General features: G+C 33.3%; 2 protein-coding genes across 5 annotated transcripts in view; one reads left to right on the forward strand and one right to left on the reverse strand.

Moving 5' to 3' along the window:
- The window catches only part of LOC142973590 (discs large homolog 1-like protein), a 50,295-nt gene extending 47,468 nt beyond the window's left edge, over positions 1 to 2,827 (reverse strand). For 3 of the 4 annotated variants that reach the window (XM_076115442.1, XM_076115440.1, XM_076115444.1), the window contains exon 1: positions 2,582 to 2,827. The gene's annotated coding sequence lies outside the window, so the exon portion shown is untranslated. The remainder of the gene's footprint in view (positions 1 to 2,581) is intronic. The other variant, XM_076115441.1, reaches the window with a different exon arrangement.
- Positions 2,828 to 13,539: 10,712 nt separating this feature from the next.
- LOC142973872 (myrosinase 1-like) lies at positions 13,540 to 27,607 on the forward strand. Its single transcript, XM_076115894.1, has 10 exons — positions 13,540 to 13,634; positions 14,569 to 14,699; positions 16,390 to 16,558; positions 19,215 to 19,485; positions 20,418 to 20,553; positions 20,654 to 20,751; positions 21,055 to 21,186; positions 21,413 to 21,586; positions 23,934 to 24,184; positions 27,397 to 27,607. Exons 1-10 carry the CDS (start codon positions 13,585 to 13,587, stop codon positions 27,554 to 27,556), a joined length of 1,572 nt encoding a protein of 523 aa, XP_075972009.1. The 5' UTR covers positions 13,540 to 13,584; the 3' UTR covers positions 27,557 to 27,607.

The raw sequence follows: 27,607 nt of genomic DNA on the forward strand, positions 1-27,607 counted from the left end.
GCGTGCATGATTTTTTTGGATTATAATGAATGATATTGTGTATATTTCCAAAATAAAATAGCTGTATCTAAAAGATCACCGTCACCTACATACATTTACAGCTCACTGATATCTTAAATGCTGAATCTATACTAATATTATAAAGCTAAAGAGTTGTTTGTTTGTTTGAACGCGCTAATCTCAGGAACTACTGGTCCGATTTGAAAAGTTCTTTCAATGTTATGATAGTCTATTTATCGAGGAAGGCTATAGGCTATATATCATGACGCTACGACCAATAGGAGCAGAGTAGCAATAAAAAATGTTACAAAAACGGGAAAATTTTGAACCATTCTCTCTTATGTGACGCAAGCGAAGTTGCGCGGGTCCGCTAGTGTTGTATAAGTACCTTCGCAAAACTCTCTAATAAGTGGTTTGACTATAATTCCAGTATCGGCACTTCAGTAATTCACGATTACAAATGCAGACCAATAAAGACGGTGATTCTAAATGTAATTCTATATCTAATCTGTGTCTAACAAAACAGTAACAATAATTTCCAACACACACTGTGGACTGCAACTTGTATCGTTTCCACAACTCCATTAGAAGTTGGGACTCTACACAAATATACATGCAGCTAAACTTTTCCAACAGTCGCTGTTGAGATCGGGTCAAGATCTGTTAATGTATTCGTTCCCGATAGAAATAGTTGCGCTAACCTACTAATAATTAGAAACAAATCGTATTGTTATAAGGATTTAGCCGGTACTTTTGTTTTTGTATAAAACGAGAGACAAATTTATTCACTCGTCTTTTATGACAATGAATTAATTTGACCTTTAAAGCCTTTTTTTGAAGCCCTGTAGCATTTTCCGATATTCAAGCTCTGAAGTTTCTGACTGAAACAAACTAAAAGCTGACTAGAAACAAGGTGATTTTTGGACGTCAATAATATATCAATTCGGTTATTTTACACTTTTATCACGTCAACTATAATACAATGCAATTATGATATGCTCTTTAACTCTGGGATTTAAATTCACAGCATTATTTAGCCATTTCAGATTTAATATTTCGAGCACTCAAATGCTCAGATAAGCCATTAAAATTCTACAGTTAGACTACAGTTGAAAATAATCCTTCATTCTCTGGCTGAGTATCTCACCCGGAGCGGATTTGTGTTGAATTAGGAGTGAAATATTAAATTTACGTGCCAGTCGTGCCACGCCTTTTCGTGCCGGCACCTACACACGGTCGAACAATTGGTTCAACATTATTTTTAAAAGAACTTACACGGCTTAAACGAGCAGGAGTATCGCCAAGCGCATTGTATTATTGTCGCATTGTTGACTGGATTTAGCTCTTTGTGAAAAAGGAAAAGACCTTTTATTTGTCCTCTACTGCTTTCGTTTTATTCCTTTCGGTAAAGCGTTATTGTGTTCCGGTTGAATAAAAAAAGGTAAAGTTACTTCTCGTAAGATTTCACGCGACCACCGTTACTTATAATAGATTCTAAATCTGCAATGTTAGCATGTAATAATCTTGGAAATATAATATTCATTTAAAGTTTTATAAATGGGGACTTGACCACATGGAAACCAATTACATTACATAAACACAAAAACTAACGAAGATAAAACCAAACCTCGAGCAAGTTTTGGCAACGGGCCGAGAAAATGCTGGGAAGTGGAGTAAGGGAGTAAGTAAACATTATTTCTCTACAATTTAGAGCGTCAGTCAAATACGGGCACCGAAGTTCTGAGTTAGCTGTTTGTGTAAAGTTTATAATCGGCACGTCAAAACTCGTAACAGTATTTCACTGAGCGCTCAGTCACCCAAAAACGGTGAATTGTGAGCATCATAAAGATAACCCGATTTGTCTGCGCTGTTTAAATTTGCATAATGAAATTTTGATGTCTGAACCCTCAACCGTGATTCATAGTTATCTGATCTTTCACACTTAGGTAAACCCTAAAAACCAAAACCGAATGGAAATATAAAATTGAGTGAGAAAGATTTAGTAAAGCACTTTCTTATAACTCACCATTTCACCCAAATTTAATAAAAAATGTATGTCAGATTTATCGTAAAATGAAATCAAATCTTCTTACCATTTAGTTAGAGATCATTTTCGCACATAAACTATCATACTGTGTGTCGAAATAAGGTTTTATTCCGAAGCAAAAATATGTAAACCCTGAAAACAGGGCTTGCTTATATTTCCTTTGGGAGGGAATTTTGTCGGATTTAACGTCAGGTCTCGGAATGTATTCTTGTATAAAGCTAGTTCAAAGAAGTTGTCTGTTACTATAAAATAACAATAGATAGAGCGAGGGCACGATAAAGTACAGTGACTGAAGAGAATGATAAGAAGGGATCATAGTGAGTCAACGGCCTAAGATACAATGGATGGTCCATAATGTTACGTAAAAAAACCAAAGCTATTTTTCGTTACCGGCACATTTTTGCAAATAAAAATGAAAACATATTTACATGCATCATTATCATCGTCGTCATCACCATGATGAACGAACTTAGAAACCGTTCAATGAATCCTTATTTTAATTATTTTGACAAAAATAAGTTTGTGACCTTTTACCTTTAAAATACGTTCACATAAATAAATTAAGATTAATTTCAAAATCTATGAACTTATTAGAATTTATAATTTCATCCTAAAAAATACACGGGATCCTTTACTTTTAAATCACTGTTCTGTTTAAATTCACTAGCACAAAATTTACGAATTCGTCACAAACAGTTTCGTCATGTTCGAGTTCCATCGAGATCGCGTAATGTATAACCGTCGGAGCGGTCCAGGGCTGGGACGTGTTCCCGCCCCGGTGTCTCGATGCCACTGAATGTTCTGATACGGTAGCAAGGTTTACGCATGCGAATCATAGATGCCTTTAACCCTGATGAGCGAGCTCTCGTGGAGTGTCTGATAATGAAACCCAACTGCTAAACGATTTAAGAGATGCAAACTTGTGCTATCCCGTAGACATCTACTCTAACGATGTTCTTTGATTTCATATAAGCTTAGCGGTTAAAAGTTCCTGTTATATTTTTCTATAGAATAGTATTTTTCTGTTCTGTTGGGAAGTTTAGAAGATTGTATTTTTTTTATCACAACATTATTTAGTTAGGTATCGCCGTGATCATTAATAATCAAGGGTAATAAATTTTCGCGGCGCATGCAAGAATTTTTAAGTAACAACGCTGTATCCGTCTCCGCGGAAAGTTAAGCAAGTGCAATAAATCATAAAAGACTCAAAAAAAAGATGTTGGATAAAGTTTCGAATTTTTTATTTAAGACAAAATTAATTTAAAAATTTGGTGCTATACGGTGTTTTCGAATAGTTTAGACATCGTGAAACACGAGTGCGATTATGAAACCATTTCGACCTTACAATTAACAAACATTCCTTTTCTATGTTTTAAACAATAACGGTTTTAGGTAGATATTTATGTATATCCATAAATTCTATAGTAAGAAGGTAGTGCAGAACAAATATAATTGGAAAATTCCAATATGAAATGTATGGTATATTTATCATAGCTTTCGAATATCAATATTGTTGGTAGCGAGCTCCAATAAATCTTGACTGAGTTTTCGCTAACATAGAGCTGTGTTGTCCTGGCAAGTTTATTTCCGCTAGAAGAGTGATGTGTTGGTCCCGATACAAATCTGCAACTATGCGTTTTTATTGCTCTATTTATATTGAACCTTTTCCAAATCACACTGGGATTTGTTCTTGTTTAGGAGTAATCGCATCGGAAATTCGTTTTCTAGTTGGGGACAATATATGTACTAGATTTTCGTGACTCGTCGATTATGAAAGTTATTTAGAATGAAATGTTTGGCGGTATGGATGATTTATACTGCAGAATATTCCAGAGGTAGCCGGTTGAATAATTCCTTTTAACCGACAGTACGAAACCAACGGGTATAACTCAACAAATCCTATGCAAATTAATTCATTCGCTGCACTAAAAGCTTGAGAGATTACGTTTCCCTAAGGAGTTAAGTCTCAAAATATCCAATCTCCCAATAAAATTGAAAAGCTTACCAGCACGAGCCTGTAACTTATAGCCAGATTACCATAACTTAGTTTTGCAACGGATGCAAATCGCTGAAAATTCCTGGCCCATCTGCATGTCTACCATCGGACTAAAGTGCAAGATTGGAATTTAAAATGTTCTCATCTTGGAAACATTTGTGAAAATTTATTTCCCTTTCAATTTGAATCATACTTTGCAATTTCATATCTATTTTAATATTTGTTAGCACGTTTAGGTGCTATACTTATTTGCATTTTCATTTATTTGTTTGTGCTTTTCTCTTCTATTATAAAACTTGTAAGCAGGGACGAAAACTTCGCATAATATTACTTCGAAAACGTGTAACTTTGTTTGAAGTTAGTCTAGTCGCATAAGTTACATTTAGCGCTAATAAATTAAGGCAAGTTCAAGAAGGTCTCCAAACTATGCAGCTACGTGAGATACCGTTGTTCTAAACTTTGCTTTTAAATTTTTTCCAAAGTTGGGTTCACTCAACCCTCAAGAGATGCACGGAACTATTTCAAATGCCGCAAGACGTCTGGAAGCGAGTCACCGAAAACTTGCCATAAATAGTTTTGGATGACTTCCAAGACGATTGGAGTAGTTGACAGCGGAGGCTCTTATGAGACTATTTTGATCATGAAAGGCTTTTATTCGAGTAGAAATACCCTTTGGTAGCTTTGATTTTTGCCGGCCGGCGTACCTTGTGCGGGCTTTGAACCGTGATATTTATCTAGGCCTCATCTTTGTTGAACGGCCAGAAATCCTGTAAAGTTAATATTAAGTTAGGGTATAGTTAGTCCAAGATAAATTTTAGATAGTTCGTGATTATTTGGAAGTAAAATTGGCACTGCCATTAATAAAGTAAAATATCCACCACAATTCCAGGCTTTAGTGCTTTAAATTAGCACAGGCTTTTATTGATTTCGATAAACATAGTTTTTCATTACTTTGTAAATACAATAATATCTCGAATTTATTTTCTCTTGGTCCAAATAACAAACAAATAAATAATTGAAGTGAATAACAAGACTGAAACGCTGAATATAGTGTAGTTTAGTAGTTCTGAACTTACTAAGGAAGCTTTGAAACACCTCCTTTCTCAAGCGGAGGAAATATTTTGCAAAAGACTTGAAAGGATATTTTGATCAATCTATATACATAACTAGCTGACCCGCGCAACTTCGCTTGCGTCACATAAGAGAATCATAATTTTCCCCGTTTTTGTAACATTTTTCACCGATACTCTGCTCCTATTGGTCGTAGCGTGATGATATATAGCCTATAACCTTCCTCAATAAATGGGCTATCTAACACTGAAAGAATTTTTCAAATCGGACCAGTAGTTCCCGAGATTAGCGCGTTCAAACAAACAAACAAACAAACAAACAAACAAACTCTTCAGCTTTATAATATTAGTATAGATAGATTTTAAACAATATGTCAGACATGTCTTGAGATTTTCCGATGAATTTGTTATTAACAATTTATCTCGGGTAACCTACGTACCGGTCTATATACTACAAACATTCATACGTCATCAGCATCCACAGCCTGGTACAATTGAAGCTGTAAAATATAACGATTTTTCGCCATTAATAATGGTAGTACCATACTATTATAAGGTGAGCCATCGGGCTCGTAACTAAACTCGTTTGGGTTATTATTGCGAAACACTCTAATACATATTAGATAATACCAGTAGCATTTTTCTTACCCGCGAATCGAATTCGGGATCTCGTGATCAGCATACTTTTTCACCATTGATCAGATCACAGAAGCTGTCTAGTTAGTAGCACTAAATATTAGCCAATATACTCCATTGGTTTTTTCCGCATGCAAAGAGTCAAAAATATAAAATTTGTTCCAAACATGTCTTGGTAATTATGTACACAAAGCGTGTCCGGGTGAACTCAGCATTGCGTTGATAAGTACAAAATGTAGTCTAATAATTCTAGATTTTAGTTGGTGCATATCTCACGTAAGGTTTCGGATCGGCAGTAGTAGGTACTCTATGTTATTTTTGAATAGTTTGTTAATGCGAAACGGAAAAAAAATGTTAGTTATGATGCCAACCCTAACAGTCAGATGTTTTTAATGTCACACGCTTGATACCTATCGATACAGATACTTCGTGAATGTGTGTAAATACAAGCCTTATGTATGCATGTTCCCACTCGCAATTGTAAACTATTATAACATTTTTATTTCCAACAGTATTGTCATTTTAAATGTAGTTCAAACTACCCTATTACACATAAAAGACAGGTATAATGAAGTATTGTCTTTCACATGTAGAAAAACTTGAATATAAACGATCACCTCAACGCCTTTCCCTGATTTATTTATGTTCCGCGTGACCTGACGTCGGGCACATCCGCCCTTCACGTCGTCGTGTTATTTATAACCTTATTTTCCTGCACAAATATAACAACAGCCCTATATCTGGGGGCACGGAAGTGCCCCCGCAAGTCGAGCAAAAAAAAGCGGCACGGCCGTAACATCCTTTTCTCGAAGCAATTCGGGCTATTTTTGACACCCCTATAATTTCGTTGTGGATAAAACAAGAAGCCTGGGTTTTCAGCAACTAATCAGTCATTGTATAAAGACGGTATATTTAAAATTTCAGTCAATTTGAACCAGTAGTTTAAGAATGACAACTTGTTAAAATTTTGAATTTTGTCACTCACTGATTCACTGACTCACTGACTCACTGACTCACCGATCATCAAAAGTCTAAGGTACTTCTAGCAGACTTAGAAGCTTAAAATTTAGAATACAAATAGGGTTTAGTGTCTTAATCATGGGAAAAATCAAATATTTTCTAATTCCGGTCCAGTTTTCTAAATACACCAACTGCAACAATAACTTTGTAATCCCATATAAATGTATAAGATTACAAGGTTACATTTGCAGTTAATGAATTATTATTACTGTAGAAAATAAAATAAATAGGTATATATACCTACTATATGAGGCATAACGGGAGGGGGTATAGGGTGGGTAAGGGTGTTTAGCCCATGAAACTGAACAACATTCCCTTAAGGAAAATATGTTGAATTATGACAAAAAACGTCTTTTCATACAAATTGGACTTATGTTCGCTCTACAAAAAGAAGTGAGATGCCATCAAAAACATTCTGTAAAAACCTCAAGTCTCGCCGTAAAAAGTTGTAAGATCTATATAATACCAAGTCGATTAATCTATTTAGTCTCTACTTAAAGGACCTTCTGTCTTATTAAGTTATTACGTATGTTATTATCATGCCCATTTAAAAAAAATACCTTTAAAACAATTAGATCGACTTGGTCATCGCAAGAAAACACAAATTTGCCATTAACGTTTCAGGAGCATTAACTTCTCGTCGTGCTGTGTAGTGTGATACATACTAATAATCAAATCATGCGATGGCCAGGTCGGTCTATTTGTTTTAAAGGTATTTTTTTTAAATTGGCATGATAATAACATACGTAATAACTTAATAAGACAGAAGGTCCTTTAAGTAGAGACTAAATAGATTAATCGACTTGGTATTATATAGATCTTACAACTTTTTACGGCGAGACTTGAGGTTTTTACAGAATGTTTTTGATGGCATCGTTTTTTAATGGTGTTTAAATTTATTGGCTTTGGTACGAATGCTGGTTTATTTTCGTATTTGGTTTTACGTCACATTTGTAACGTGATAATTTACTTGGAACAATTTAATTATAAACGGTCTCTAGTCGTAGAACAATTTTCCTCCCACGCTTAAGTTTCAAAATTATTGTCACAGAAATGTTTAACATTATTACATATTTCAAGGTAATCGTATTGACAACTGGTTTATATTGTCTGTATGTGCCGTAGCGCGATTCACTACTGATGGAACTATCCAGAATCGGGAGTTTAGCACGTAAATTTAGTTGGAAAACAGTTCCTATGGCACCCGCTAGAGGCGCTGATTCAGTGGGAAATCGCCTCCCAGTAGCTCGATTCACTACTACTATCGACTACCGACAACCGAACTGTCATCGAGAAATTTTGTATGAAAAGCCGATCAGCGCCTCTGACGGGTGTCATAGAAAACATTTTGGCAGTACATTCTAAATGTCAAATGTCGATAGCTAGCCGGTTGTCGGTAGTCGATAGTGGTAGAGAATCGAGGTACTGATGGCAATTCAAAAACCTCTTTTTAAATCTACTGGCAAAACTCCTCATGGTCGTAATGCCTTGACAATAAATAAGTTACTCTTTTATATGACTCCACAACTTGTAGATTATCATTTAACACGAACATCAACTATGTGGTTTGTTTACATATCATAATTAGCCTATTGACATCAATTACATCATGTTTTTGGCTTATAAACGATGTAAAATCGTTGGATTGAAACCGATTATTGTGCTATTGAATACATTCGTAATAATTTGTGGCGCTCAATGCACTCATGTACATTCACGCATTCGACTGTAGGTAAACGATTAATGATTTCAAAAACCTTTGGCATTACAGTAGAATAAGTAAATTGGTTGCAAGTAGCTGAGGGGCTATTTTCCGCTACTACCGATAATAGTCAATCGTTTAGAGAAAGACAAGATGCCTTAAGAACATTTTTGTTGGTATATTTTAAATATTGAACTCTTGATACTCCGTAGAACCGACAATCGCGATATTAAATTCTATAATTAAAATGTATTAAGTTTAATGCCGTATTGCATTGTTCCGTATAGTAAGTCGGCTCTTAGTCTTTTTTATCACTCCCTAGTCAGAACGAATATTGTTCTATAAAACCTTTCACATTATTTCATCCCGACTTTGTTCACCTGAAATTACACAGTAACTTAACCCATGGGAACCATACATTTTTCGAGATAAAACGTGCGTCCCTTCTTTTCCATGGGTATAAAAAACTTGACTCTCAAATATGTGTTACATAAGGAAATGAAAATAAAGGGGATGTACTGAATCTAGCGCAAAAGTATGCACCGTATACCTTTTTCAAAGCAACAGCTTAAATGGTAAAAACCGAAACGATCATTTAATACAGCTATGTTGTCCAATATAATCCAATGTTTAACAATCGAAATAATTTCTTATAACTCCATTATTATTACTTAAATTCGTTATGTGCTAATATTTCATCTTCCTTTTTTTTTACACTGGCGTTGGTCGAGCTTACGTCTATACATACCTACATATACGAAGTCTTAGGGTGAACACTGTCTTTGACGTGCACGGGAGACTTTTCTATATTATACGAAACCGACGGTGGACTTGACCGACGAATGCGAGCGATTTAGCGTAGAAAGAAAGGAAGCTTTAGCAGATAGAATAGCTGATACTTATAGATTCTAACAGTAAGACTCTACAACCGGTTTCATATCAGTATTATCGGACTCCGACCATTTAATTTAAAAAAAAAACTGTCCCTAAAGGTTAGCCGATTATATAAAGTTCACGACTGTCCACGTTTCCTGTATAACCCAACTCCGCAGTTATAATACAACAATCATTTGCAGGGTTACTTTAGGTCAATCACCACGTTGGCCGCGAAACATTCTTTTTTTGGCAGAGGTCCTTTTTAATTCACACGCGTATTTATTTTAATGATTGACCCAGCGTTAAAGTTCATTGCACCCGAAGGCTTTTGAGTTGACTTTATATTTCATTTTAATATTGGTGACAGTTTGTACCTTCAGGAAATCCCATTTTAAAGTAAAAGTTATCTCTTATTTATATTCTACTTGCTGACCTATGACATATCTTGTACATTGTACTCTATACCATGTCTCGTGAATCCGGAGTTTCGTTACAATTTCGATGTTCAACAATTTTTATTTGTGTGAATAGATTTTAGGTTACGGACTTTCGCGGTATAAAATAGGTTTAGAAAGTTCAAATTTCATTCAGACAAAGCTTGAAAATGTATGGAATCATGGAAGGAAACTAGCGAAATTTTGTTTGAAGTTTCGTTTTCATTTAATTATAGTAGGCGCCTAGCGCAATGTTAGATTTTTTGTCTTGTGAAATAATATAGGTTTTCTATCGTTATATTCGTTATACTCAATGGATCATAAATCAGATAACATAATTAGTCTTTTAACATGAACTAAATCAATTTGGTTCACATTGATTAGTATTAATATTACAGTTATTTATTCTATTTATAATTTTTGTGTGGGAATTCTTTATACAATATTAATTAATCAGTTTAGTAACACATCAATCACTTTTCACTTATTCTTACGATGAAAGAAACATCGTGAGAAAACCTTGCATGCCTAAAAGTCGTTTGAAACAGTTATTGCTGGAATTAAGTTTTTTACCAACCCACACCTCTATAGTTTAGTGGACTTAAGGTCTTTGCTCAGTTTTTAGTACAAGTTTATTTCGTATATCCCAAACCAGGTCTAAACACATAAGGAAAGAAATTAATTAAAATTACCTACTTTGCAGTTGTCGCTCAAAAGTTATGCGCGTAAATGTTCATCATTTTTGATATCGTGTATCAGATGGAGAAAGAATAGTCATCATCTTATTTTATTTGTCATCTTAATAACGTATATTCTTTTCATAGGAATGATTATTTTTAGTCATTCTGTTTGCATAGTCAGTCATATTTACTTTCAGAAGATTTCAAGGATAAAACTTAACATGAATAAATTTAAAAGTCATTGTCCGATTGTTTCACACGCCTGTTAGAAGGCAGGTAAGACGAGTAAAAATCGCGATCAAACCTCTTCTTTACAAAAAGGGTTTGAGATAAAAATAAACATATTGTATAAAAAACATGACTTCAAGCATCTTTGAACTCAACGCTACACACTTGGGATCAAAAGTTAAACAGCAGTTTGAATTCTTTGTACTTGAAAAAGCCTAGGTAATCCTCCCGAGAGAGCTTATGCCTAGTTTTAAGAAATACTAGCCCTCAGTTTGTGTTTTAGTACTTGGCTATGAATAAAATGTTTGGCTGATAAAATATGCTGTAAGAAAACAGTTTAAGGCAGCATTTCTTAGAAGAGCCGCGCCTAATTATTTCAACCTTAGGACTTTGCGTTTACTTCAAGAAATAACAATATTTAAAAAAATGTTTCGTTTTATGTACCAATTATTACATAATATATTCAATTTTATTAAAGCAGCAACTCGATTAAGGAAATCGGATTGAGTTGGACTTTAGTATTTATGTCTATGTTATGTCTACCAAGTTGAGTATCGCTAACTAGAGACATAGAAAATCTAAATAATATCTCAGTAATTATATAACACCCAAGACATTTTTTCGCTCTATGATTAACCTTTGGAGTAGTTAAACTACTTGAGACAATAACGTATAGACAAACATAGAAATTATTCCAAATGTTTCGACAATTACGTTCCGGAATGCTAAATTATTTCAATGCCAATGTATTACTTGGAATAACCTTGACACAGAAAATTTATTTGACTTTGAGTTTAGTTTGTATTTAATATTTGTATGTTAGTTCTAGACCGAAAGGTCCGGAAATTAAGTTGAAGGTCTAGGCTTAAAGTAAATATTAGATTTATGAGTTTTATGCATGCATGTATCTAGATTTTGAGCAAAGCAAATAAAAAAAAAATATTGAAAGTGATATAAAAATGATTTTGTCTTTAGTATTATTACTATTCTATGAAACATATAGAAATCATCAATATTATTCTAGTTCATATAAAATAATGCCTTGAAATCTATCCAAAATTAGTACCAGTAAAACCAGTACCAAAATGAATTCTCTTAAAACAAAATGAGGAAATTTAGATCACGATTAAAGTTCTTTCAAATCGTATTCACATTAAGCATAGAGCTAAACCTATACTTCTACCCGTACTTTTGTACGGATGGACGGTGTATTCAGAAATCATAACTAGTCCCGAAATTTAGTATAAGCCTTAAACTCTATTAAGCTATGCGCGTTGAATTTATTTCACGGAACGTATGCCAACTAGACATACGGATTTGAATATCCAAATGTAGGTTTTATTCCTAGAGGTCAAACGAAGTACTGAGTTAGTTTTCTTAAACATATTTAATAAAAACTGCTTTTGTTACATGTTCTTTAATAAATATTCTGTCTTATTATTCGCGGAAGGTAAGATAAGTTACACCATGTTTTCTCACTTTCAATCAATTTTCAAACTTTATAAGTGAAAAAAATAAAACACTATATAATTTTTATAATAAACAATTAATCACATTAGTATTATTAATTTAAGTCAAATAAATTAAAGAATACAGGACGTTAGTTAGTAAGACCGTAAGTGTGTACCTTAAAGTTAGAAATTCATAATTAACTATCATTAGCAACATCGCGAATGCGCTTATTTTCCCTGGTCATTCAAAAAATCCGGAATTAAATGGTAGCCTGTAAATCTACTACTATATACTATATAAAGTTTACGTTACACATAAATAATTGTATACATATTTTGATACAAACTCAGGTGTACACTAAGTACACAAGCGATAGCGTATTCCGAGTCGCACCCCAGCGCTATACAATGTAGAACATGTACAATTACATTCCCAGTCGTCGTACTCTAGATTAAAAAAGTTAAAGCGTTCAAACGGAACGTGTGTGAAGCGCTTTACTAAATCTGCAGCACTTGAATCTGATTTGTAAAGTTTATCTAGTTGCTAGTTTTAATGGCGAACTTACTTCATGAAAGCATTTAGAACAGCGCGAAGAGTAATAAAGCTATTTACTTTAATATTATTGTGCTGTTTGAGAAGTATTTGTTTGCTGCTTACTCATGTAGTTCGAAGCTATTTGCATAGTAACCCCCAAAAGACCACTAAAGAGCTTTCAAATTACTTGTTGAGCAATATTTGGATTTGTTTCGATATTCTTTGAAATATTATAACATTAATACGAGGATTAGTAAACCCTGATATCGGCCTAACCCTATGATAAGAAGCGTGATTTTATGTATGTTTGTATATACGAGAGTGTCAAAAATGTTGTTATCAAAATTTAGAAAACTAAAGACGGCCTATATTTTTTTCCAAAACTGATTGCATGATCGTGTAGCAAATTAACAATCCCGGTGTCCTTGAATAAAATACCGAATGTAACAAAACTTGAATAGCACCTATTAAGCAAAAATTTGAAAATAATTAAAGATTTACGAATATATCTAATTGTATATAGCCAATATTGAAGCTCAAAACGGATGCAATAAAACACGTAATTGTATTCATATTATTCAACGCAATGCAATAAAAATATCAAGCTAACATAAAAATATGTCATTTAATAATAAAGTAAATTATTATTAATTCCAATTCGTGACGGAACCGAAGCTGGTCGATAAAAATTGGAATCATAAATGCATTATTTTAAATTCAATGACATTATACGTATGGCGTAATAAACATCTAGGAAGCGAACTGATCTTGATACTTTTAAAGGACGATTCCGAATGGCATTGTAACTGGTTCCTCGCAGGGAAACCCCTGAAGGTTATAAGTTGGAGTTGTGATTAAGACTGTCGCACAGATAGGTAAACGCACTTGTACCATATTTTAGTTGATACAATGCGGAGCTTGAGTAGAGTCGCCGTCGGAGCACCTTTGGTGGCTCTTAGGTGAGAAAAAGATCGATTTTCGGAAACAGCGTCTTCTCTTTACGCATCGCTTGGAATTACAAATAATTAAGTTTAGTCATAATATAATGCGTTTTTATGCTGTGATTGTTTTTGTGTTTGTGAATTTTAAAGTGAGATTAAAAGAAGTTTGATATTGCTTAATTCATACGATTTCGTAGAATGGTTTTTAAGACTGCAGAATTTTATATTTTTCTTAAGTGTCTGATTTGTTGGTTTTAGTTTCAATTAATATTAATTAGGTATTGTCTCAGCAAACCGGTTTAAGTTTGGGATTTTCGTGCATAATTAGATTTTTAAAGTAACTAATTGCTATTTCATCTAAAATTACAAATTAAGTTATTCACCATGTTTTGCTGTACGTAAATCACTGGTACAGTGGTTTGCCTATTTCATTAAAGCGGTTATTTGCCTATCGAATTATTGATTCTGTTTACCAGTATTGGGAAAGCATTTTGTATTTATCTTTGAATATCAATGAGCGAATAAGCCAAAGCTTTGTAATTATAATAAACTTTTGAGGCTTATGATAAATTGTTGATTTTCGTTCGTGTTGCGGTTTTTTCGAAACATTATTTATAGCTAGTTCACATCTATGAAAGAGTAAACAAAAATACTGCAGTAATTAATGTTCATTTTGCGTTTGTTTTACTTATTTTACGTCATATATTTTCTACTGTCACATGCACATGGTGCTTTGAAAATGTCAAAGTAGGTCCATAATTTACAAAATTAAAGAATAAAAATATTTAAATCGCAAATTGTATTCGACAGGACTAATTGACTGCATTTTTCAAAATTATTTTTAAAACTATATCATGTACGAATATATTTTACTATGTGGGCACCAAACTTTGATAGGAAATAAACAATAAATTGTCTCATATAAATTTAAAATACCTTTTATTCATTGTAGCTTGCTCCATCTGGCATTTGGGAGCATAGACGGATTTAAAGATGGGGTGAGCAATTACTCCTTTCCCGACGATTTCATATTCGGGGTTTCTACAGCAGCTTTTCAAATTGAAGGAGGATGGAATGCAGATGGTGAGTATTTCTTTTTTCTTATTTATGGGTAGTTTTAGTCGAATTGTTTCTATTTTTTCCATTCGTCCTCTTGCTCGAAAATCTAAGTCACGTCACACTAATTTAAGTGCTTCTCTTGGAAGTATATTTTTACGAGTAAATGTAATATACTGTCAGCGTATTGTCTAAACTATGAACGCCGCACCAGGCCAGACCTTGCGTCCCGTGGTGAAAAAAGCGCCTGGTTGGTTGAAGAACCTGAATGTGCATGATTGATTCATGCGGGGTAATGCATTACACTTTAATGGTGATAGGCGTATAATAAGCAGAAAAAACAATTTGTAAAACTGCTGAGTTTCGATTGATTACTTAAGAAAAAATAAATACATTTTTTAAGTTACTACGTGTTTATATAGATTTTGGTATATCTTATGCTTTTCCGTATAAAGGTAACATAATAATCTTTATTATAATGTCTCGGAAAAATAAGGAAAACCACGAAGTAGTGTTTTAATATATAGATAATTGTTTCTTGGAGATAGCTGTCGTCTCTATGTGTCAATATATTTGCATATGCATCAGCATAAATTACGATATAAGTATGTCATATGCACCTAGTACCTACATAATATTATACTACATATATAGTACCTACATAATATTATACTACATATATTATTGAAGCTATAATGAAAAGTCCTATTGGAGCAAACTCTAATAGGTCTTTCTCGTGATCGGGCTTAAAATACTACAAGAACCAAAGTTCTGGTAGTATTTTAAGTGTTTGTAGGCACTAGGCTTTCGAAAAGAAAGAATATTCTCAGTAGTTTGGAACCTAGTAACGTACCCGATATAGTAAGAGTCGCCCCCTATAACATCGGACTAACATTGTTAATGGGGAAATGTGACTGTAGTTCATTTACCTCTGCATGCATCTTCGGGGTAAAACAAGCTCGATATTATATAGTCTCAAAGTCTACAGGACTTGTACGCCTTTTTTTACCTAGGCTGTTTCTTTGTCCCAATGCCGAGCAGAGGATCTCCTTTGGATTTACAGTGCCCTCGGTCAGTACGCCACTACCAGACTGAATTATAGTCTCGTAATTCTAATTGTTGAATAACCAAATTGTAGGGGAAGTAAACGCGTGACTCAGACGTTTGCAATGGTTAACGAATTTGACCATGTACCAAGGTGGCGACCTCTAAAGTCGGTTGTCGACCCGTCGACATCTCTTCGAAACCTTGACAATTTTGCATAAAACTGTCATTAGCTAGGCGTCCCTTTAAATTTCGTTCTTGAAACCAAATGCAATGTCACTTGATTGATAGCTACTCGTACCTTTTGAGTATATCCGCCGCTATGAGGTACGTTTATGTTAATTTAGAAACTCATAAATCCTATGCCATCTTAGAATGTAAGCGAAATCCATCGTGACTTTTCAACACTCGTCTCGGTTATGTTTCCCATTTTGTCTGTTACTGATTTTTATTATATCACAAGCTTCTGTTTGCGACTTCGTCAGTCTAAAACAATTTCTAGGGGTTAGAAGAATTGCCTGTACATATATTATGTTTACTAAATTTCAACAACAAATTGATTATTTTTGGCGTGATTGCATAACAAGCATACAAATCTTACAAATTAAAAAAAATCTTAACTAAAATATAACTACGATAGATGACCCACTCACAAGTTTTTTGTTTTCCACAGGCAAAGGCGAAAGCATGTGGGATACGTATCTCCACAAACACCCAGAATACACTCCAGACAGGTCTAACGGTGATGTTGCCGCAGACTCCTACCACAAATACATGGAAGACATTGACATGATCAAAAACCTTGGAGTTAATTACTACCGGATGTCGATATCTTGGCCGAGGTAGGTTTTTCAAAATTTTGTTCCCAACAAGGACGCTTAGTATCGTAAAGGTTAGGCTTAATGAAGGCCTATGGTAATTACTAAGTAGTGCAATAAATTATATCTAACTTTAGGCTATAAATTATTTATTAATATGTACAGTCAAAATTGTTACCTTAATAATTGATTTCATATTAATTTTAATAGCGATTTATATACATAAGCTCACAATTTAGTTGAATTAGTGTCGTAAAAAAGTCCTATAATCAATTTCAATATTGTCGCAGTTTGTTTCATAATTTGGATTGCATAGAGCATTTTTATATTCTTGCAAAATGTTAATTAATTATAATTATAAATTTTTATTTCAACCGAAGAAGATTGGAGTTAACAAAACACTTATAAACATAAATCATAGAACCTTTAAGAACAATATAAAATTTGCATAAAACTAGAACTTATATTGTTGTATTGTTTAACATAGCTTTGAATTACATTACGAGTATTACTTAATTGTTGTGGTTTAAGTAAATGCCTCGTGTACAAACCGCCACTGACATACAAGGAAATAATAAAAAATAATCTTAAATTATATGATCGCGCCGACAAATTACTAGCAATCAGTAATACATTGTTCATGTATCATAAGATAAAATGTTTGTTTGTCTGTTGTTTAATGCGTTTCTTCGTAATTGAACACGCCTTAGCGAATTGTAAATTACTAAATAGCAAAAAGTCAGGGATACAATAATTAACAATATCCAACTAATATAGTAGAAATCATACGTGTACTGCACAGGTTTTCTTAGAAGCAATTTCATACTATTTATTAATAGTCAGAAACCGAGTAGCTATCGAGAAATTTCTACGGAACACCGACCAAGGCCCTTAGTGTATTCTGCAAGGACTACCTATTATTTTGAAACTAATCTTAAATGTCAAATTGTCGACACTTGAAAGTATTAAACCGTATGCGCTGAGAAAATATAGTCATATTTGTAGACGTTTGCATGGACAAACTTTTCTTCACGATCGGTAGTGTTGAACTTACTTTTGTGCTTCTCGTACAAATAAGTGAGTACCTTAATAGTAATATTATGAAACAAGCTTTACACGTTGTATAAACTCTTCGTTTAATCATGTACGTCCTTGATGACTCACGATTCGCGTAATTGATGATAATTATCATCCAAAACGAGTGTAATATCAACATAATTAATAATTAGTTTTGTTTCCGGAAAAAATATTGCGAAGTTAATATAATTACCATCTTTGAAAACTGGATATAACGCAAGGTCAATCCAACCAATTATTTGATTCGATATTTTCTGCTGATCCCAACTTTAACTGCGGGCTCATAATGCATTTCAGTTGACAATTAGTACCTATACGTCAAATTGATAGCCACTATGCCATGCAATTGATAGCCACTATGCATTGCTATTGATAGCCACTTTGCAATGCAACATTGCTGCTATAATGTTAAGTGTACTGTACACATTGTAAAAACAATGTGCGGCAAGTTGCTTTCAAAAAGTTGTCAACTGAAATATGTGATAACTCCCATGGAAGAAGACATGCACAGTTTTTATTAGACAGTAGTTTTGAATTTTAACTTACTTAAGAAGGCATCGGATAAGTTTACAAGAGACTCAAGGAAAAAACTGTGTTGGTGATTTTTTCATAACAATTACATCTATTCATAAAAATTTTGACTGCCTCCGTGGCGCAGTGGTTTAGGTCGCCACGTCGATACCACTGCAACGGGAGGTCGTGGGTTCGATTCCCACACGGAGCAATTATTTGTGAGATCCACAAATAATTGTTTCGGGTCTGGTTGTGCTTTGTGTCCGTTGTTTGTATGTTTGTAAAAGTCCCCGCGACACAAGAGCAATTCTTAGTGCGGGAGTTGTCTTTAAAAAACAAGTTGTCTTTAAAAAACGAAATAAATTAGTACGCTATAAAGCTAGCCGGCTAGACATTCATATTTTATTGTTATAAAATGTATAAGAAACTGTGTATCTAGGTACGGGTTTTTCTGATTAGTTATGCGGACAATAAAACATGCCTAAGTTTTTATAAGCGTACATACGGATGTAGAAACAAAACACTTAGTTGTCAACAGCACTTACATTATATCAGATATAAATGCATACCTAGTATGTAAAACTGTGTTATAAAATCACGGATATAAGCAGTGCTCGAACGATATATATCATGATCATTATTATATCCGATATAACCCAATGACTGTTTGTGATAAGTATATTAGGTCGGGGAAAAAGTCTTTTCGCATTATAGTAGGTATGAACTTGTAATAAAATCCCTTTGATTATAATATTTGTATCTGGCTGGTTTTGGTTTTTTAAATTTTAACTTTCAATGATATTTAAGAAATAATAATATCCGATATAAATATATCAGTTATATTTTTATATCGGTTGCTATTATATCTTAAATATCATTGAAAGTTAAGTTTGGAACCCTGGATATGAGGCACATATACTGGATATAGGCTCGACAGCTAGCCGGTTTTTGGTAGTCAAAAGAAGTATAGAATCAATCTACTGCAGTACCTATTCCGAATAGCAACATCGGTATTATACAGTTATTCCGAAGTTTTCACTTCGACATTCTGTTTACATATTTCACCATACAATGTGTACGAACTCCTCAGGATTCTGCCGAATGGGACCGACAATAACATCAACCACGCGGGTGTAATGTACTACCGGACATTGTTCGAAGAACTTCTGAGGGTCAACATAACTCCTATAGTGACGCTGTTTCACTGGGACATGCCAACACCATTAATGGACCTCGGCGGTTGGAGTAATCCAAAAATCGTCGATTATTTTGAGGATTACGCGCGGGTCGCGTTCAATCTCTATGGCGATGTCATCAAAACTTGGACCACGATCAACGAACCACATCAACATTGTTATAACGTAAGTAAAATATATGTACTAACTTAAGTTGTTGGAAAGACATTCCGGGACTTTTCAACTGTAGGAAATAACTACATAGGACCAAAATCTCATAAAAAAGATATTTAAAACTCATAGATAATCCATAATGAATGTTTATTATTTGATATTTTGACATACCTGCTTGTATTTTGTATGAGCTTCAATTTATGAAATAATTTAAAAAACGTAAATTTGTAGCAAACAAAGTTTACTTCTATATAGCAAAAATATGTCTAGTAGGTATTTGTATAAACGCACGTGTGTAATTATACAGTTATTGAGGATTTCCGTATTCAACAGATATAACAGAATAATAATATTACGCGTAACATTTACATAATAAGCGTATCGAAATCAAAGTCATTTTGAAATCGGTGTCACATAATCTGTCATCATGTGAGTACCTGATTGAAGCCTTGAGTCATTTGTCACCATGATTGTCATAACATTTTGTATGTTATGACAAAAATAACTTAATTATCTGATTTAAATGCGTTAGACAACTAATATTTTAAAGTCCTTATACTACTCATGGCCATATAAGGGTCAATGTTTGCATTTTTTGTCACAAAAAGTACAGAATATAGTAAGTAAAGACATATTGGCAGACATAGGCAATTTAGGTAAAATGAATGAACCATTCTGTAACATTTTTACATATTTTTTAAAATTGAGTCGAAATCTACACTAGACGGAATTAAACTTTGGACGAACTTAATTACGAGAATTTATTGTAATTTGGAGATGTAATGAGTATTTACTTATCAGGTATCAAATCAGTATCCGTTACGACTACTAGTCTTATCCATAACTACTTATATTTTGTGAACAAGAAAATACAGCTTGTCCTTGTTTTAATCGGAACAGGTAATGGATTGGAATGAGTGTTTACTTATTATTCTTTGCCGCAGGGTTATGGCCATGCGTTCTTCGTTCCGGCACTGCTGTCGCACGGAGTCGGCGAGTACTTGTGTACTCATTACATCCTGCTTTCACACGCACGAGTTTATAGAATGTACGAGAAAGAATTCCGAGCTTATCAGAAAGGTAACGTTTACTTCCTATTTTTAAACAATTACTTAAAGTTAATCGATTAACTGTCGATGTAAAGTCATTGTGATTGATTTCCAATGTTGTGTATTTACAGGCAGAGTAGGCATAACCTTAGATGCATTTTGGAGTGAACCTAAAAATCCTGACAAACCAGAAGATGTAGACGCTGCCAAGTGGTATTTACAAATGCATGTAAGTGTTTCTATTTAATTTGCAAAGAAGTGAAAACTTAAAAAGATTAAACAATTTATGGAAATATTACAAAATACACGGCTTAAGCACGTCACCGCCAAAAAGCTCTTTACAGAATAATATTAACCGAATCTCTCAGCCCCGTCCCATGTTTTATCCCGAAATCCTCTTTGGCAACAGTCCGTTTTCATTCAAGATAATAGGTTTTTCAAAACTTATAATGCTTTATGCAGGCAGAACTCTACAGTTTCGAATCGGAAACATCGACGAAATTCGTTTCAATTTGTTTTTTTTCTTCATCAGTTGGATATTTATGCACACCCCATATTTTCGGATGTTGGCGACTATCCGAGCTTTGTTCGTGAACGCGTTAACAATATGAGCCTACAGCAAGGATTCTCACGGTCACGTCTGCCATACTTTTCTGCTGAGGAGGTCAGTATTCTTCGAATGGTATAATCAGACATATACTATCGATAAATTGACATTTGTTAGACATCGCGTCAACGATACTCTTATTTATTCACTACGGCCGTCCGGAATTGCTCTCAATATTTTTCGGTAACGAAAAATATACTGGGAATTCGTACGGGATGTCATTATTTGATTTGTAATGTTAAAAACAACATGAATAAAATATGTTCTCGTATTTTGCTTTCAGATTGATTCGTTACGTGGAAGTTCAGATTTCTTTGGTTTAAATCACTACACTACATTTTTGATGTCTCAATCGAATATGGAGAAGGAATGGCTCGTGCCGTCTTTGGATCATGATGCGGGTGTTAAGGTCGAACAAAATTTAACCTGGCCTTTGCCTGGACCTGAATGGTTAACGGTAAGTATGGCTGTTTATATAGCATAAACAATATAATGTAATAATTAGATATATCTCCCTTGAATGAAGATCGCGGCTCAATCTAATCTGTCATTGCGATAAGTAAAACATATCACGTTGCATTACTAATGCTAATAAAATCAGTTGCCTTCAATAAAAACAATATTATTAGTTAAAACAAACCCACGATTTACAACTCGATTGAAACATGATCTTGTCATTAAATATTATCATGATTACAATAACACGGAGATTAATTCACACATCTCATTGTAGTTAGGTAATACAAATATTATCATGTTCCAATTACACGAACTATGATTCATTGTACGCTCAGTGCGCCAGATGGCAACGTATGGAGAACCGGAATTGCGTTACATTTATCTTTCCTGTGATACATATTTCTCGTATTTCCTATTTCGTTATTATAATACCAGTTGATAGCTTTATACAGCGATAAAATAAAATGCTTTGCTTTGATGAAGGTTTTGCTTTGTCTTTGTTTTGTTAGTGGATGCATTTTGGTATTGAGTGAAAAATATATATAAAATTATATAGGTACATAGTTAAGAAACTGCTCCCTTATAAATCGATACAAACCACATTTTCGTGCATTACAAACCTAGAACATTCAAAGAACAAGCAGGCTGACAGAATGGAGTTTGATGAGAAGTATTATTTTCTTAAATTCAAAATTAAACTATTGCACAATCAAACCCTGAAACAATATAAAACGAATGTTAATATACGAAATCGTAAACATTTTAAAGTGCTAAACAACTGAAACGGTCAGTGAACTATTTAGAGAGTCTATACTTAGCAGCTTACGAAGGTCTAGACAGACATTTCAAATTTATTTCAAGGGGTAACATGTGTATCCGTGGTACATCTGTACCTACCATTAAACCAATGTTATAGAGTATAGGATTGGAACAGACTAACAAACAGTGGTGTCTAAAGTTTTCTAGATAAAAGTGTAAATACCATATTTTATATTATTTTTTCTCGACAATTCAAGAAGAAAACTGAAAACAAATAAATTTCAATGAGGTATCGGTTCACTGTCATTATGACTTTCCGGAAAACGGCTACCAATACAAATTGTATCGATTTCATTGCAAAGCCTCTGAAGCTGTTGTCGTATTATCGGATACAAGGAACCTTCAATGGAAAGGTGTCGAGGAATTTCTGAAAATCAATTGAATTTAACCGTACGAGGAAAGCTGCGTACTGTATATGGCTTTCATTTGTTACTTCCAGGCCTTTGCCAAACCTATGGCAAGTGGCATTTATATTAGAATAATTTTGAGAAATGCATAATATATGTTATTTATTATTTATAATAACTTGATAGATTAATTCGTGGCAATGTATTCAATGTATGTGCTGTTGTAGCAAAGATATCGAAGAGGCAATTCCCAAAATGGAATTTAACCGAAATTAGATATAAATGCGGAATAATTTTGCGAAGATGATGATTTTTGAACATTTTATAATTTAAACCGGGAGAGGTATCTCAGTTGACAACTATTCGAAACCCACTATGCCGTTGTTTTCACTGTTGTTACATTGTTTCCTCCCTTAGAACATACTGATTAACATGCTATGTCAAATCAGCATTGTATTGCATAGTGTCTTCAAATTCGTTCGTGGAAGTCGCATATTGTTTACTAATAGTGATAACACAATTCCATATCTGGCCTCTGTATTAAAAGCTTTGAGCTTAGTGCACGTACCGCTGCAAACGCTGTAATGTAAATAAATAAATACGAATAAATTATTGAATTATAAAATAGTCTGACACGCCTAAATTACAACTGCCTTTAATTGATTTAATTACACTTAATCTAACACGTTTATTTATCCCAGCAAATATTGAAAATAAATATACTTGATTCCGTGATTTCAAATTAATCACTTCATTTCCATATAAAAATGACAAATTCTGTGAATATAATATTAGTTTAATGACGTAAGTAATCTAAGTGATGAATTTTAATAATTAGAGGTACCGGATATCCTATAACATTGTCATCTGTAATTTAATTATCATAGACGTCACTATAAACATGTCGCATAATCTTTAAGAATATATTTTTATGAAACAGTCGTGAATTACAAAGTTAAGTATTGGAAATGAGTATCCTGATTTTCTCGTTTATGAAAACGTTTGGAAAGATTATATTATACTATTTACGCGATGCGATTTGGTTCACAGATAATTTGTGATCACAGGATATATATATCCTAGGCAATCTTTCTAGTAAATTTATCTTTCTAGTAATTTTCTAGTAAACTATTATTCTGTCAAACCATCCCCATATTACTTAAAATTTTCTGTCATCAGGTATACCCGGCCGGCTTCAGAAAACTCCTCAACTATATTCAAACAAACTACAGGATAGTGAAGAAAATACCTATAATAGTGACAGAAAACGGCATGGGAGATAAAGGTCAGATTGAAGACTACGAACGTTGCTCCTACTTCAACGATTATCTCTACCAAGTGCTTCTCGCCATACATCAGGATAACTGCAATGTCCAAGGATACTTTGCTTGGACGTTAATGGATGACTTTGAATGGTCTGACGGATATGTGTAAGTAAATGGACTTTGCAATTTTGTTTGGTTTGAATTCTAATGCAAATGAACATAAGAATAATGTTCAAACACTTTTGTGTCAAGCAAGGAGAAAATAAGACTGACATATGTAGCGCGATTCTCTACAGTCAGTTGTATCGAGTATTGATAGTTTGACAGTTACAATGTTTTCCAAAAATAGTTACGAAAGCACCCGCTAGAGACGCTGATCACATTTTTATTCAACATTTTTCGATAGCCGTGCTTTAAAACATAATACTGACAAAGCCAATTAAGAATAATTTTATTTTTTTGCGTATTATGAATAACGTTTTTAACGTTTGGAACAAATTTCGTAAATTAATGTCATTTTGCAAATGCTTTTTCCTTTCTCTTTAAAGATAAGGAGACTGCATAAATAATTCCTCGTAAATAATCTCAATCCCGACAAGTGATTTAGATCAAGTAATGCTCTTGATTTTACGTTGTTACCTACTTATTTTTTATCTGATCTAATATAATTAAAGACACACGATATTTTGTCTCCTGTAGCGCGAGTAGAGACCACTGTTGACTATCGACAATTGCTAGATATTGAGAAATGTTGTATGAAATGTTGATCAGCGCCTCTAGCAGGCGCTGTAAGAATATATAATAAGAATTATTCTTGCACTATTTTTTAATGTTAAACTTTCGATACTTGATAGTACAGACTGCATAGAATAGAATATATTCTTCGTATTTTCGACCAAATACTTCGAACGAATCCATACTTAATATTATAAATGCGAAAGTAACTCTGTCTGTCTGTCTGTCTGTCTGTCTGTCTGCTACTCAATCACGTCTAAACTACTGAACCAATTTGCATGAAATTCGGTATGGAGATATTTTGATACCCGAGAAAGGACATAGGCTACTTTTTACCCCGGGAAAATGACGCATTTCCCGGGAAAATTCAGAAAATTCAACGAAGTCGCGAAAAATCAATATTATAATGACATTGAATTAACAAAATTCCGTTGCCATGGCAACTGTTTTAACGGCGGATATGTCTTAGCGCGACTTCGTTATACTAAGAGATATTATTATAAATAATTTTGAGAATATTTTTGGTGAAAAAAAGCATATTTTATATCATCACGCTACGACCTATAGGAGCAGAGTAGGTAACAGTAAAAAGTGTTACAAAAACATGGAAAATTCTGACCCATTCTATCTTATGTGACGCAAGCGAAGTTGCGCGGGTCAGCTAGTGTTTAAATAATTCTGTCAACCTTTTAGCTCTTATCCTTAATTCGAAACATATCAGCCCTTTGAAATCTAAATCAATAACGATGCTAGAATAAATATAAAATGAATGAATGTGTTCTTCTATGTTTACTTTAATTTCTAACTATCTCCTTTTATGGCAAGTCTTATACAAACATATGCAAGCAGCTTTGTAAATTTAAGCCGGTTGTTAAAACCGGTACTTATTTAGTACATTGTGATAATAATTTGTTATAAGACTACTATTCAGACCGTCTATTAGAAGAGCCTTGACTCAGTTTTACAAATAAAGTGATAATGAACCCAATACATAAATGATGGAGAAAGTAAGATTATAATTGCGTAATAATTATGTACATCTTAGATAACAATCATTATAATACGAGTGGGCGTAATAGTATACATAAGTTTTAATTTCATTATAATGATTTTGATGACGTCTATTTTTTTTAACGAAAAAAAAAACGTTTTAAAATTATCGAACAAGCATTTATAACCAGTTTTTGATTCAAAATTCCTATAATACATATTTACAAATGCCAGTAGTAAAATAGTAACCATAGATTTTTACTGTCTTTTCTAGATATAAAAAACATAAATTAATTCAGGAAAAAAAACATTTTATATCCTTTATTCAAAAAGCCAATAGCTTATTGTAAAGCATGAGAAATATTTTTATTATAAACTTGAACTTGATCTGAAAATAGAATAATATTACATAACTTAATATAGTATTACGTATTAATAAACTCGTCTAGCGACAGATTGCATAATATTTTTTATTACTTACTTAATTCATTCATCAAATTTTAATATTATCATAATAATCTATAAACTGTATATATCACTCTATAAACTGATGTTTTAGGATTATAATGTAAACATTATTATATGTATTGTGAAAGAAAACCGCAAGGTACAGAAATCTCAACAGGTTAAAGAATTTTTGCAGTACAAGCATTTAAAACTAATGGGTTCCTAAGTAGATTAGTGTTATCCGTGTCAATAAAAGTTGTGAAATTACATAGTTTACAAAATTCGAGAGATACTATTAAAATTGTTTGTTTAACACCTGGAGAATATAAGCAGACACTTCCATTTTTTGGAACACAGCAGTGGCCCGATTCTTTACCGCTGTTGACAACCAGCTAGCTATCGAAAGAGAAATATGAATTTCTAATCAGAAGGAACTATTTTTGTAGTACATTTCAACTTTTGAAACCTCGTTACTCATAGTACCGACTGTAGAGAATCGCTTTTGACCAAAGTTGATTGTAGTTAATCGATAGCAGACTCAGTAAATTATTCGTGATCGTTTCGCTATAAAAGTCAAGTTAAAATACGCGAGACAGAGATTGTTAAATAATTCATATTTGGATACAGTATCGTTCTTAAAACATTAATATTAAAATCGCAGACAGTATTGTACAATGCAAATTATCGACTCATTATTTTATTTGTTTTGTCTCTAATTGAGAGTTGTTATAATAAGCAACTTCAATCAATTCACAGAAGATGGGCAAGGTTCAACTTTATGCTTTTGGTTTTTAAATAAAGGTTACTTCCAATCAGCAGAAATGCTTCTAGCGCTCAGCACTCACGTGTGTTGACGATAGATAATGTATTGATTATATTACCATGACTAGACCTATTTATAATATTTTATTATTCCAATAACATTAACTACAGTAATATCTCTATAATTATCCTAAGAGCGCTGGTAGACCATTCGCAAAATAAAAAATAGTCTTATAGGATTTAGAGGCAGAATATAAACTTTTTATTATCATTCTAACGAAAAAGACTAATTTAAGAAAAAGAACAAAGCAATCGCATTGGAAATCTTATAGTATAGTTATGTTTTGTTTTTTAAACTAATACCTATTTGCGAGCCAAACAATTGGCGAACGTCGAAATATAAATACAAATATACTAAAAAAATATTTTTTATTTCTTTTCAGGACAAAATTTGGCCTTTACCAAGTGGATTTCGAAGATCCCAACAGACCTCGTACACCGAAACTATCAGCGAAGAACTACAGAAACATCGTGCGCACGCGACGTATTGACTTCAACTACATAAAACCTCCACTGAATAGACTTCAGTCTAATCGTTTATAATCTAAGGCCATGTATAAGAATTATATTTAGGTTAATTTATGAATACAATCT

This window comes from Anticarsia gemmatalis, chromosome 6 (genome assembly GCF_050436995.1).
Source record: "Anticarsia gemmatalis isolate Benzon Research Colony breed Stoneville strain chromosome 6, ilAntGemm2 primary, whole genome shotgun sequence".
Lineage (NCBI taxonomy): Eukaryota > Metazoa > Arthropoda > Insecta > Lepidoptera > Erebidae > Anticarsia > Anticarsia gemmatalis.